Below are 15,522 nucleotides of genomic sequence, written 5' to 3' on the forward strand. Positions count from 1 at the left end.
TTCCGGCTGGCTCCTGAGTTGGCCACGCCCAACAGCAGAAACTCATTAGGATTGGCTACATTAGGGGTGTGTGGCCTAACATGCAAAGGAGTTCCTGCTACAAAAAAAGCCCTGGGTTTTGACAACAAACAAGGTAAACAGAATAAGAAGGGAAAGGTGGGTGTGGCTGGATGACCACACTTCTGGTAACATGGGGGTGTGGCCTAATGTGCTAATGAGCAGTGCTATCAGTGCTAATGCGTTTTGCTGTTGGGTGTGGCCTATTATGCTAATGAGTTCCTGCTGGGCTTTTTCTACAAAAAGAGCCCTGAAAAAAATTAAGTCTTTTTTCACTATGCTGAATTTTTTTTTAAGAGATTTTTATTTTTTGAATTGGGCTCCAGGAAAATTTCAGGCAGGGAAGCAAAATTTTTGTGGTGGGACTCTGTTCAAACAATATAGTGAAGACCCTGGATTCAGAAGTGACATGACGCCGCCGGGCACGCTGGGGGTGGGGCCACCATAGAGTTTTCCCTTGGATGACCGTGGCCCCACCCCCAGCGTGCCCGGCGTGGTGACGCGGACGTCGGGGTGGGGTTCCCCCTGGGGCCCGATCCGCCGGCAGCGGGGGACGGGCCTTTGGGGTGGGGGTTTCACCGCCCCCCCGGGGGGACTTGGGAAGCCTATGAGTCTTGGCACAAATTAAGTCCGAAAGTCGTAAAAGTGTAGAGTGCTTACATACAATAAGATGAGGAGTTGTGTGAAAAGAATCCTTTCTGTGAAGAAAAATGAGTGGAAACTTTAAGACTGGATTGTTGTGTGGAGTGTTTGTGTTCTCTGGCTGTAGTTGGCTGACATGGAGGTTATAGATCGGTGCTCAATTGGCGCTGGAGTTTTGTGGATGATAGGGCATTTTAGAATGAAGAAACAGAGCTATTTTCAGCTATGAAATGTGGCACATACCAAACTCCTTTTGTTTTTTAAAAATTTTGTAATGTGTCTGCTCACATTTTTAAAAAGGAAAAGAAAAATCCCTACAATGTATGCACCAAGTCCTTGGGTGTGCCTAAACTAGTTCATTTATTCTCAGTCATAGAATGGAGATCCTGCCTATATTCTGGCTGTTCTATAGACTTAACCAGTAGGCTTTCACAGTGTGTCTGGGCCCTCATAATATATGTGGTATTTCATTCCTCAGACATATATGGTACTAGGAGATGGTGTGTTAAATATTATCACTGAAATTAATATAATTTGATTATTTAAATCTATAAATAAGGTTTACCACAAATTATTTAAGTAACCGTGTGGTTTATAATGTAAAAAAATTGGGCTGTTAATCAGAAAGTAATCTGATAGATTATATATTCATTCCAAAGCCTATAATTACTAAAGCCAATGGTACATACTCTGTTGTTTGTTCTTAATAAATGCCACCTCATTGAAGAGAGTAGGATTAATGATTGTGCACAGCTGGCTTTTAAAAATGGAAGCTGAAATTGTGTACTTGAACAAGAAAGGCTGCTAAACACCTGACAGTGTAGGCAAGAGACTTCTATTTCTGATCTCCAGCTATATAAATATTACTTTCATTTAGCCATTTCACTCTCTATATTCTGAAATGTTATGTATTTTTGTTACTGCTGCCCATTATCAAATATTTTGCTTCCATTAACAGTCAAAGTAGTGTATGTTGGTTTAAAGATTCTTTGTTTAAATCTCTCTCTCTCTCTCTCTCTCTCTCTCTCTCTCTCTCTCTCTCTCTCTCTCTCTCTCTCTCTCTCTCTCTCTCTCTCTCTCTCTCTCTCTCTCTCTCTCTCTCTCTCTCTCTCTCTCTCTCTCTCTCTCTCTCTCTCTCTCTGTGTGTGTGTGTGTGTGTGTGTGTATGAGAAAGAGAGAGAGAGAGAGAGATTTAAACCAAGATCTGTTGGTGCTGGGAACAATCGTAGCTTGGTTGCTGTGCTCATGTACTGCCCTTGCTCATCCTTCCTCCTGAGAAAAAAAATTAATGTCCAGAAAAAGGATATTAAATTTTAGTGAGCAATTGGAATAAAGCATAGTTGTTTGGGTTCTTGGAAGAAGTTTAAGTATCATGTGAATAAGAAAGTTTTCCCAGGCTTGTTATACCAGGGGGGGGAGGGGGGGAGGAATGATTGCGAAAATGAACAAATAGGAAAATAGGATAAAATTTGAAGTACTGTACATACTTTCATTAGGTTAATAGTTGAAAACTAGTTTTGTCTGGAGTATGCAACAGCCTCAACAGATGGCTACCCTTTGTCTATCAACCTCTGTTTGAACTGTCTGTATATAGTTTATGCAAGAATACTTTGTGCAGAATCCTTTATGGAAGCAGAGATTTAGAAGTTTTAAATCATTTGGTTTCAAATAATGTTTACACCCTTGTCAGGTAGCATCCTAAGGAGCTGCGGTGGCTCAAGTGGTTAAGACGCTGAACTGCAGGCTGTGGAAGGTCGGTAGTTCAGCAGTTCGAGACCCAAGTGTGCCGCATGACGGAGTGAGCTCCCGTCTCTAGTTCCAGCTCCTGCCAACCTAGCAGTTCGAAAGCAAGAAATTGCAAGTAGAGAAATAGGTGGGAAGGTAACAGCGTTCTGTGCACCTTGGTGTTTAGTCATGCCAGCCAATGGGGCCAGATCTTACATCAGAGGGATTCATGATTTTCCCCACAGGATGTGAAAACATATCAATCGAGAGGTGACAGGATTTTCCCAGCCTGGCTGTCTCCATTAACACTAGTTCATCTCCATAAATTCAAGTTCTTCCTAAGATTAAATGGTTTCTTATCCATAACACTCATTTTATCAAAATCTAATTTGTATGTTTAGCTGCTTGTTCATTTGACCTTATGAGAGCATAAGTAAAGCCATAGTGGATCAGACCAATGTCTATCTAATCCAGCATCCTGTTTCCCTTAGTGGCTAACCAGACATCTTGGAAGGCCCACAGGGAAGGTGTCCACAGGCTAAAACCTCCCCCAGTTGCTTCCACCCAGCAGTTTGCTTTGAGATATATGCCTTTGAACCTGGAGTTTCATTTAGGCATCAGGGCTAATAAAACCCATCTAAACTAATGGCCATCATTATATCCTGTGGCAGTAAGTCAAGTTTCCTGTGTTGAAATCGAATGTAGCCACGTTAGACTTCTTAAGCACCTTTCCATTGTATAAATACTGAACTTAATAGCTTACCATCACAAACGCATCATGTGTTCCCATTTATCCAAACTGCCCACTACTAAGAGCACCCCCAACCCCAGAGTGGTATCCTTGGGAAAAGAGGATATTGATTTATCATCTTGGGAATGGATCCCTTCTAAGGGGTCACTTCCTTGCTCTTTCACCAGATGCCCTCCTACCCTGAGACACATGTTCTCCATGATAGCTAAGGAGCTGTCAGCCTGAGAGTGCGATGGGCTCTAGGCAGTCCATTAAAGTTTCATTATTAGGGTTGCCAGCTCTGGGTAGGGAACTCCCTGGAGATTTGGGAATGGGGCCTGGAAAGGGCAGGGTTTGAGGAGGAGAAAGACCTCAGCAGGGTATTATGCCATAGAGCCCCACCATCTGAAGCAGCCATTTCCTCCAGGGGAGCTGATCGGTGTCATCTGGAGATCAGCTGTCATTCCAGGAGAACTCCAGGCACCATCTGGGATGTCAGCAACCCCATTCTCCATCTATTTCTTGTCCTCTCTCAGCTTCTCCAGATCAGCAGCCTAGTTAAGGGGCAGGGACTTTGTACTTGCTTAAGTATTAAGTAGGTATTGTTCCTGTATTTATTTATCAATATGCGCTAAAAGGTTAGCAACGAAAACTGAATTTGAATATACAATAGCATATGTCAGAAATAGCCAGCTTGGAGACTTATCCTTTTTTTTTTTCCTTGTCAGATGGAGCAAACATGTAGTGGCATTAATACATTCCCATGTTTTCCTGGATCCTTTTAGTGTTTATACCACAGGTTCAGTAAGACACCAGAATTTGCCCAGCACATACTGTTATTAAAAGGCAGAGTATCTTCTGTTTTGTTCTCAGCAAGAATCAGGCAGGCTGCTCATATCCTTTCCTCCTTTTTAGATTAACTTTATTTGTTCTTTAGAACCTGCACTTCTGTATTATTTGCGCTTCCAAGATGAAAACGATGAATGTATTTAGTGTAAAGCTTGAATACGAAGACGCCCCATAGCAATACAAAGAGGAAATGCCTTTTAAGTGAATGTGGTCCTGTGGTTTTGTGGTAGAAGGGCACTGTGTAGGAATCAAGCTCTGAGATGTAAAAGTGTTTCCTTCCTTCATCTGAAATTGTTTATGCACATTTTCTTGATGAAATGAATCAGTTGGTACTGCTGCGCATTGCCACTTATATTAAAATTAGTCTGTCTAGAGAAATTCAACTTCACAGCCTAATAAGCAATATCACTCTTCTGCAGTAGCTACAATAAGATAAGTCTCCTCTGTTTTGCAGTTTCTTTAATTCTGAAGCCTTTGATGTCTTTTGGAAAATCAGTCACAGCACAGCAATATTTTAAAGTCTGCAGATTTTTTTTAAAAAAGTACTGCTGGGTTCTTATTTTAAAAATCTGCTTCTTTGACTCTTCATTTCATCATTGGATTTAGAAGTGCAATTGTATTTGGCTTAAAAAGCACACAATTATAAGGTTACCAAATGTGACTGAGCAATGATCATTTATGTTAGTAGTGACAATCCAAATAGTTGCCCTAAATGTCTTTATGTTCCTTTTCTGAAGATTTAAAAAAGGGAGAGAACACATTCAGCAAAATCAGTCTTCCAGCACTGAAATTGGGGAAACAGCCACCCCCAAAGTACTTTAAAGCTTAAGAACAGTTTTAGTATCCTTCCTAAACTGTCACTTTGATATATCTAGCCTGAATATCTAGAGCCTGATCAAATACAGCAACCATCCTAAGGCAGCAAATCCTATAACTAAAATGTTTCTGAATGGTACCTGTTCAAGAAGCAAATATTGTACCTCTATGCAATCTTGTTCTATTGCTGAGATGCTATTACAGAGTTAAAAAAATTCCTGAAGTATTAAACTCAGTTTGCCTTCTCTGTATTTAAATCCCCCAGTAGAAAATCATTTTATTTTCCTTAGTCTTTCTGGGTATCTTTTTGGGCCAGTTTGTACAAAATGACGAATCCAAATGTTTTCTTCTGTGAGCAAAGGCTGTTCTACTAAGTGATATCACATAGCTCTATGGTTTTACCATAGAGTTTCAAGCAATTCTTAGAGTGACATGACATCATGCTGATTTTTCCTAGAAGTTACATAATGGTGCATGCAACACCAGCGTCTCCATGCACACATGTCCCTGCCCCCAAGCTCCTGCCAGTGGCCAGGCACAGTCTTGGAGACCTATAATCAGTGGGGAACAGGGATACTGAGAAAGGAAAAGACAGACACAGCCTGAAGCACATAGTGAAGAGCCTTCAACACCACGTAAAATCGAAGTGCGGGCTTGCAAAGTGGTCCTTGGTATGAGAATAGAGTTCTGTATGCGTGTCCTTGTTTTCATCTGTGAAATGCTGGATGACATGATGTACACATCTGATAGCAAACCTTGGTTTGCCCCATCGGCAATGAAGTCCTGTAAATGCTGGAAAACTGTTAAAGGTGTCCCATATTGCGTATCACTTTTGCTGTGCCTGTGTGAGAACAAATAGGCTGAAAAAATGCTGAACCCTTTGAAGTTAATAATACAGCATTTACAATTATAATCCTTGTATCAAGGCCATACAAGAGTGATGTATTTATAAGGCAGCAGAGAGACATGGGATGATGACAGAATTGTGTTTATATAATTTTAGCCTGATTCTTCAGCTTAGGTGGTGCTAGAAATGGCATGTTTTAGTACCGCCTTTGCTTACTAATGCTAAGGATGCTGGTGAGGCCAGCGTTGTATTGCTGAAACAAGGCTATGTACTGTACCTATATAAAGTGCTTAGCAGAGCTATGAATTGAGTATTCCCAGCACATCTCCGGGACCTTGTCAGCAGTTTTCTGCTAATGTCCAGCTGCCATGCCTACCACATCAGCTTTGTATTGTTTTTGCTCTGTTGCTTCTCATAACTATAATAGGAATCCCTCAGGTTATTGCTGCAGGGTCAAGATCTGTGTTTATGAATTTATGTTGGTGCCCCTTTATGCAAATAATATTTTAGGATCAGTGGGGAAATGTTAGAAATTTCCTTGGGATTTCTTTTTTGCTGAAGTGGTTTATGATCTATGTCTATAATGCTTTTCATGCTTCAAAGCAACTTATGCACTAACATATATTCTAATATTACTAAATTCATTCTATATACTTTGCATTTTTACTGTATATGTGTATTAAATATAACATGTGTTGAGTATTTTCTCCCCATAATTTGTATTTACCTAACTTTAATAATGTCTTTTCCCCCCCAAGGGTATGCCTTTCTGCTGTTCCAGGAAGAAAGTTCTGTGCAAGCTCTGATAGATGCCTGTCTGGAAGAAGATGGGAAACTTTACCTATGTGTATCAAGTCCCACCATAAAAGACAAACCAGTAAATAAACCAACATACTGTGTTTTCCTTTGATTAGGAGAAATATACTGCCGTAGCAAATAAAGACAATAGGAGCCCTACTAGCTGTCAGTAAATGTCAAAACAATTTAATATTCAAGCTGGTTGTTCTTTGCCATTCTGTAATGGAGTAATGTTCTGATCCAGGTGCCAGATACATGCACACTGTCTGCTTCAGGCATCTGTCTCATACATTTTAATATAATTAGCCTTTATGTATTCTTTGCATGCATGGATTTCATTCCTCAATTGAAATGAATGAATGTTGTCATGTACAAGAGTTATATGTATGCATATACAAGCACAAATAGATCTATGGACTGGCATACGAGTTGCTTTTGTGAGTTTTAAAATAATTTCAGTTGCCAACTTCCTGTATTGCTCCATACATAATAAACAGAATAGTGAATTAACTAGATTTTAAGCAGAATGACAGTACTACAGGGGAAAGCAGTAAACAATACTCTGAAAAATGTGCCTGTCTAAAGTAAATAGAATTTCTTGGTATAAGGCAATACATATTTACAAGATTTGCACCTTAATTTCTTTAGTTGTGTAAATTAGAGTTTTATTTACCAGAATACTTGAACAGGTTTTTTCCTTTCCTCGATTGTTTAAAAATATCCTATGGCTGCATCCAAGTGAAGGAAGTAAGCTGTTAGCCCAGGCTTGAAGCTGATGCCTAATTCCAAGGAGAACTTCCTCATGTAATTTTTTCCCCTTAAAGGGGGGGGGGGACTCCCATGAACACCATCACCCACTTAATATGTGGGTGTTTCAACGCTGTGTTCACCACAAATCAGCAGTCATAGACCAGTCCATGTATCGGTCTTTTAAAAATATGAATCAGGGCCTAGTGTCCATATCAGAATATGAATAGATAAGTGATTTATAGGAGTCATCAAAGTGACTTTTGTGTGGATTTCTTAGTTGAAAACCATCTACAGATTTTGTCCCAAATGTCAGCCATCTGGTTCCTTTAGGTGGACAGAGTAAGTGCTTTCTGTTTAGGCAATCCTCTTAGCCTAAGTAAAAGGCTTAATTCTTTCTCCTTCAACATCTACCCACCTTTCTTGAGTTTTGAAAATGTATGGAATATTTATGTTATGTTGTCAGGTGACAGTGACCGAGTTTTAAAACTTTGAATTTCATATTGTGACATATCACTGTTACTGGAAATTGAACATGGGGGAGCTGCTATTCAAAAAACAGAAACAAAGTCCTCCTTGGGCTTTTAGATAGAGCATTAAAAATAAAATAGTAATGCTAGATTTATGTGAGAAAATATATCATTCTAGACCCACTAAATAAAATATTATATTACCTTGGCGGCTAGAAACAGGATATTTGAAAAGTAGTCTTGTTTAGGTGTTCAGCCTTAGTGTGCCAAACAGAAAAAGACAAGTATAGACATCTGTTAACACTTAACATGTTAAATAATCCACATACGTATTAATGAATATCCATATGGGTATTAAGATCACACATACCATTTCTTATAAATACAAGTGGGACACCTGGGAGGGATGGGAAATTCCATTTTCCCCTTCTCTTCCTGCTTACCGTTGCGGCTGCTGCTTGGTTTCCACGTACCACTTTGTGTTTTATGGCAACCCAAAATGGTGCTTGAAATCCAAAATTTGTACATGTGCAGACACTGTTGTTACCTTCAGATGATTCTTTATCTATCATTTTTTTGAAGTGACATTTTGTTGCAAATATGAGGCCTTCCTTCGTTTTTCAGAACAGTGCATGATGATCAGGGCTGGCCCCACTGTCTGTAATGGGCTATCTGGACAGGTGAATCAGCCCTTTACTATTAGATATAGTGATGATATAATAAATCCTTTGTTTTTTTATTTACAAAGTTATGTCAGCAAGCAAGGTGTTAGCTCTCTAAGCTGCTGCATTAATTGAACCTTTGTATTTTCTGCAAGCCAAGAGTTCGTTTGTGGAAAGTGCTTTGGTCTAATTTCTACCCAAGAATGCACATGCCTGTTGGTTCACTTTCCTCTGAAACCATATGGCAGTTCATTTATGTTCCCACTTTTCTCCTGAGCATCTCAGGACTGACGGTAGGAAGAGCTGTGCACAGTCCTTTTGTCTGTGTACCGATGTAGAGCCGTTAAGCCACCGTGGGACTGCACTTCTTCACCCTGTTTTGCTCAAATATGCAAAGCTATGTGGAAATACCAAGCTGAGAAAAAGCCTGTTTTGCTGGTTTGCAAGAGAAGCAGCTGCCCACCCATCTGAGTGGCTAGGAGCTAGCGACATCACAACACTGCATTCCCACCGTCTCCCTGCATCACTTTTTGAGCTCTTAAGAAATTGTGTAGTTTAGTTTGAAAGAAGATAAGATGCAGAACCTAATGTAAGCAGGCAAACTTCAGAGGACGGCGGAAGACAGGAGGGCCTGGCGGGATCTGGTCCATGGGGTCGCGAAGAGTCGGACTCGACTGTGCGACTGAACAACAACAACAAAAACTTGCAAGAGGGGATAAAAAGAGGTGTTTTTAAAGGCAGGCAGTCTACTGAAGAGTGTTAAGAGGGGGGAAGAAGAAATCAGAATTCAGTGTGGATGTGTACACGTATTTGGTTGAGACAGGTGGGGGAGAGAAGGAAGTAGAACTCATTCTGCTTCAAGAAAATCATCACTTGCCGCTGTTTGTAGATAATCTGTATGTAGTCTGATTGTCCTCTGCATAACTGATTGATCAGTTACAAATCACAGTAGGTGAACACATGAGAGAGGCATCACTGCTTAACCGATGTAGGAACGTATGAAACTGCCAATGGTCTATCTAACTCTGTCTTGTCACCTTGCCCTCCTTTGACAGTAGTTTTCCAGGGCAAAGCTGGATTTATGACCATGCTTAGATAAACTACAGCTAAAGGCCTCAGATTGTGAAGGGCCTCTCAATGCAAACCACATTTACTAAAATTACTCAAGTACCTTTTTTTTTTTGGATAATACCACGGGGACCTCTTAAACTCGACGGCATGTCTTAATCTGGACCTGCTTTCTAGGTCTAAGGCAGAGAAGAATCTGTCTGGACACCTGCTATTGGAGATGTCAGGGCTTGAACTTGGGATCTTGTGGATGTAAAGCATGTGCTTTACCACTGAAAGAACTCCCGTAGTTCTCTGTTTATGAACATTTGGATTGTAGGCAGATCACATAGACATGTAGCTCAGGTAGATCTCAGGACCATCGAAATCAGCCCTAAGAATTTGTGGGCATCTTAAACAGATGCTCAGTTTTACATCTCACTCTCCTGTTTAGCCATTCTTGTGAGGGAGTGACAAACCACTTCTCTTCCTTCCTTAGACAAGTATTTCGTTTGCCCAGCAAGTTTAACATGTCATGGTTACTTGGACCTAGGATCTGAATAGACAACAGATTGGCCCACTGAGATGTTTTACTAGTTGCCAATATCACTGCCTCATATAAGATAACCTGGTTGTGAAAGCAACTGGCCTCATGTGGAGGCTGGCAGGAGGGTGACAGTACATTTGGTCATCTTGCTGTGCTGCTTCAAAACTTCTGTTGTATTTGATAAACTGGCACGAGCAGCCTAACTGGTAATAGCATTAGCTACCAGTAGTTTGAGGGTTTGTTTTAAAAAGATGTGAAAATTTCAAAATTTTCTGTTGTTCAAAAATCAGTTCAAAACTGGTTTGTTTGTTTGTTTGTTTAGGTACAAATTCGACCTTGGAACCTAAGTGACAGTGACTTTGTAATGGATGGTTCTCAACCTTTAGACCCCCGAAAAACTATTTTTGTTGGAGGAGTTCCACGACCCCTCAGAGCTGGTGAGTGAACCTCTGAAGATAGTTTTGTGGATGCTTTCTTGCATTTCAATACTCTTAATAGCCTTTCTACAGAAATGCTCTGCATTGATCAGACCTCTTTTCTATGTGTATCTTTTCCCCTTAAGTAGCAACACTGCTCAAATTACATGTTGCATCAAGTTGCAGTGTTTGTTTCTTCCATTTTTAAAGCCCAAAAGAGCCTGGGCAGAGGGCCTAATCAGAGGAGCACATTGCCACAGGTCACAGCATTTTTCTAACATCAGGTAGGCAGGCTTCCTAGGGCCATTCCATCGATCTTCATACTAAACATTCTGAGGGTGACTGGCTTGGGTGGTATTTCCAGTGCTGCCATGACTACTGATATAGCACAGTGGACATGGGGATTCCACATGACAGGCTTCCCTGCATTTTTACAGCCACAGTCCCCCATAGTAGCTATTTCCCCTTTGCATTACTGGGGGCTTTTTCTTTTTTTCTAATCAGCAGCTGTCATATTATTATAACATGGGTCTGACCCCACCTTTGCTGGAGAAGATCACATGAAAGGTAGGGAAAACCTGGGAGGTGCATACCCTGATGCTGTGGGGGTGGGGGTGGGGTTGCTTCCCAGTAGCATCCAAACCATTGCAAACAACCTGCCTGAAGTGACCTGTGTGAGTAACACATTGACATGGATCCTATGACATTTTTGCCCTCTTGCTTTTTTCCAGCTGCTTCTGAGGCTTTCCTCTGCTGTGGAACTCACTTCCTATGCTGCTACCACTTCTGCTTGCACAATATTAGTGTTTTTTCACACATGAAGAAATGATAGCAGCCGAGGAAGGAATCTCTGTAGCCCAGGAATGCTCCACAGTGGCCGGAGTGAAGCACAAGGGCAACGATATAATAGGATCCAAGCCTATATCTTTAAGAACATTTCACACTCTCCAATTTCTTCTTCTTCTTCTTCTTCTTCTTCTTCTTCTTCTTCTTCTTCTTCTTCTTCTTCTTCTTATTATTATTATTATTATTATTATTATTATTATTATTATTATTATTATTATTATTATTATTATTATTATTATTATTATTATTATTATTATTATTACTATTACTATTACTATTACTATTACTATTATTATTATTGATTTTTTAAAAATATTTCATATATTGGGTTTTAAATGTAATATACACCCTCACTAAGACAAACACACCAACAAAATTACACAGACACACAAAAAGTATTTTCCATTACAGTAACGCAGTCAAGCAATAAGAGAGCAAAAATTGAACAAGATTTATACTCTTCCTATACCTTAGCCACTAGAACAATTCACCACTGAGCAAAACCTACTCTGAATTTTGATTATAATTTGGATATTTTTTTTATTCAAAATTAATCTAAAAAATTACTTTTTCAGATCACAATTCCACATTATATCTCTCCAGGCTAGGCACTAAGAAAATTTCTTTCCTCCAGCAAAAACCTATAATTTTCTCACTCCAATACCTATATAAGTTCTAACTCTCTTCAGACAAACTTCTTATAATATTCAACATTGAAATATTTACTAATTATTACATATAAAGAAGATATTCTTTCACCATCAAACAGAAGGAAGAGAGATATTATGCTTCTATTGGGATTTAGCTACTTACTTCCACATTTAACATTAGAGTCTTGAATCTTTCAATATTACCATACAATTACAATACTATCCAGTTGTTCTCTATTAAGCCTTTAGACATAAAGGGGTTCTGCTCTTACACACCTAATCTATCTTTACCAACACTTATTTCTCTCTAAACCCATAATGTCCCTCTAAACAAAATTATTAAAGGAATTAACAAAGAAGAAGAAGAAGAAGAAGAGATTGGATTTATACCCCGCCCTTCACTACCCGAAGGTGTCTCAGAGCGGCTTACAAACTCCTTTTCCCTTCCCCTCCCCACAACAGACACCCTGTGAGGTAGGTGGGGCTGAGAGAACTCTTGACAGAAACTGCTCTTTTTCAAGAACAGCTCTTATCAGAACTACGGCTTGCCCAAGGTCATCCAGCCAGGTGCAAGTGGAGGAGTGGGGAATCAAACCTGGTTCTCCCAGATTAGAGTCCACGCACTTAACCACTACACCAAACTATACTATTTACTTATATACCTTCCCCCTATAAACAAACATAAACTACAACTTGTTACAACTTATCTAAAACCCAATCACACCTCTCTACAAATCATTCATTCTCTACTACTATAACACCTCACAACCTACCACCCATTCTATTATTATTTATTTATTGCAGATTCTTAACCAAAAAGAAAGGGGGGGGGGAAGTGAAAATTTTAAAGGTCATTTACCAGCTGGATAAACATCAATAAACAAAACATTTCAAACCCTTTCACATAATTTAATTTTTTCCCTATGTATCAGTAATTTGCTTTCCTGCATCAGCATTTCCACATGTCTTCCATCTTTAAATGTACAAAAGATTCCTTTAGCCCTCCTCCCTCTGAGTTTCAAGAGCTGTAACAACAATAATTCATTGTAGGTTTTAAATTTCCACACGCAACGTTTTGATCTCTCTTCCCCCGATTTTTTCCTTTCCTTATTATTATTTTTCAGAGACCCACAACATATCCATAGTGAAGAGAGAATTTTTCTCCCCAAATGTTGCTAGTTTTTTCCAGGCCTTCACATCTTTAATTCAGAGATTCTCCAGAGGAAGGAATTATTTCTGGCCTGTGTATAATTCATTCTCATTTGATTACTTTGCATTTTTTTAATTGCATACCACCTGTGCTTGTAAATTCATTAGTAGACAATGAATTTTCACAGACTCACTGCAGAATGTTTAACAAAACAGGGGAGTGTACTACCTGACTATTGGACTTCTTTTGGTTTTTAATCTGATCAACTGTCAGCATTCAACACCATCTAGGTTCATCATTCGACTCCTGTTATTTAAGATGCGGAATAATAGCTTCTTTGAATCCTTATTTTCAATAAGCCCCAAGAATTATCTTCATTAAATAATCCTTGATGAGCCATCTGTGTTGAGATAACTGTAATGCATTTTAATGAATTGGTGAAAATCAGTTGAACAGTGGATTTGTAAGATTTATCAGTTAATAGTCCTAGAAATATAGCTGGTAAGCACTTTCTCCATTTTTTCCTGTGTTCTCTTTTCCTTGGTTGATAGTTATTGATTCGAATTTTTTTAGCATACAGTCTATTATTCACGGTTCTATTCTAAGGGATTTTTTGCATGTTATAACTCTCAATAATGTTGTCCTTCTTATATTTGCATACAGTGTATAAGAGCTTCTGTAGTGAATAAATGAATATATAGTATTATAATGTTACCTTACAGTTGAACTAGCAATGATTATGGATCGTTTGTATGGAGGAGTCTGCTATGCTGGCATTGATACAGACCCTGAGCTGAAGTACCCGAAAGGTGCTGGTAGAGTGGCTTTCTCCAATCAGCAAAGCTATATTGCTGCTATTAGTGCACGCTTTGTCCAACTCCAACACAACGACATTGATAAACGGGTAAGTATAACATCGCACAATGAACGAGTCTCTGCTTATATATGTGTGACAGTATTTGATCATATGGAGATGCTATATACCAGGTCAGAGTATTGGGTCATCTAGCCCAGCGTTTAGTCCTGTGACAAGTGCTCTCAGACTGAGGTATTTGCCTAACACCTACTATCTGAAAGCTCTTAATTTGGGCAAAATATGTGATGATTTTTAATGAGAAATATCTGGTTTCTCCTGACTTGGACTCTCACAGTCACACATCAGGTATGAGGGAACTTGTTTCCCAAGCATGTAGCCCTTTGGTATCACAGCAAGCAGTGAGAAGGGGTTTCAGCCTTCTACTCCAAATGCTATTTTCCCAACCCAAAATGGCATTATTTGTTCCCTTGGGGTATTGCATGTGTAGTCCCTCAGTACACATGTAATCAGTGTATTTGCTTATAAAAAATGTATTTATTTATAGATCTGATTAGCTTAACAACCAAAACACAGTGAGAGTTAGATTTTGAAATTTAGAAAGTTTTTAAAAATCTCAAATATGGGAAATATAAAAATGTGCTAAAATAAAAGTTGTGTTTGAAGGTGAATATCTAGTAGAATTTCCTTGACACTCTTCACTGGGAAACTTCCCTTTAATTGAACACATTTTGAACAGAACCTATTAGGCAATAATGAAAAGTTAAACTAGGCAGAGGTAGCTGAGCAAAGATTTTCCTGTGCTGAAGGGAACAGAAAAGATTCAAAGGTATGCGAAGTCAAAACAGTGGTTCCTTTTCCTTTTCACAATTTTAATTCTCCCCACATCAAAACATTTGTTTAGAATGACTTGAATGGGAATTGCAGGGGGTTTTTGTATCTACTCATCCTTATTATCATACAAATTACTCATTTCCAAAGTAAATTGAGAATGCAGAACTCCGGACAAACAACATTACTTATTGCTCTGTTTGTTCTAACTGAATATCCCAGTGGCATTATTTTTCCTCTGCAAGTGAACAGAACCTTCTTGCTTTGCTTAAAAAAAAGTCTTGTACTAAACTATATAAATAGAAAGAATACTAGTTTAGTAGACATGGCATGTCAAAACACTTAGAATTTTGACTTTATACTTGCTACTCAAACCAAAATACTTGCATTTTATGTGAAGAAGAAAAGAGTTTCTGTTCATGACCTGGATAAAAGTCTATTTGTAATTACTATTTTAGTATCAGTGTAATGACAATTCAGAGTTTCCTGTGCAAGTGTCCTATTTGATCTCTGAAAAGAATGGGGTTTTAACATCAGGTAACCAGGGAGATATCGTATTCAAATACGTATAATATATTCCGATTCATTTGTTTATCCTTGCAAGCACATGTCAAAGCTAAAAGTGGTTTGAGATTTCTTCTCATAATGTAGGCTCTGAATGGGACTGGTGGGGAAGAGTTACATGTGTGCATGGGTAAGTTGCATAAAGTGGGACATCTTAGCTATGATCCAAAGCTCAGAAACATTTTCATGCATATTGAATATTTTATATATAATGTTTAAAATGCATTTTTCTCTATCGAGGAAAGCACTATGCCCAGGCTGTACTCATAGGTTTTTCCTCCAACATTCTAGAGAACATAGAACAACTTTTTGTG

At 39.0% G+C, this 15,522-nt stretch overlaps 1 protein-coding gene across 1 annotated transcript in view; it reads left to right on the forward strand.

The window, feature by feature from the left end:
- LOC107110245 (cytoplasmic polyadenylation element-binding protein 3-like) overlaps positions 1-15,522 on the forward strand; it is a 97,203-nt gene that overhangs the window by 77,624 nt on the left and 4,057 nt on the right. The window contains 3 exon segments of the mRNA XM_015410996.1: positions 6,425-6,543; positions 10,260-10,374; positions 13,722-13,903. Of these exon segments, the coding sequence (XP_015266482.1) occupies positions 6,425-6,543; positions 10,260-10,374; positions 13,722-13,903 (416 nt within the window).

Source organism: Gekko japonicus, unplaced genomic scaffold, assembly GCF_001447785.1.
Source record: "Gekko japonicus isolate JY-2015 unplaced genomic scaffold, Gekko_japonicus_V1.1 scaffold335, whole genome shotgun sequence".
NCBI lineage: Eukaryota > Metazoa > Chordata > Lepidosauria > Squamata > Gekkonidae > Gekko > Gekko japonicus.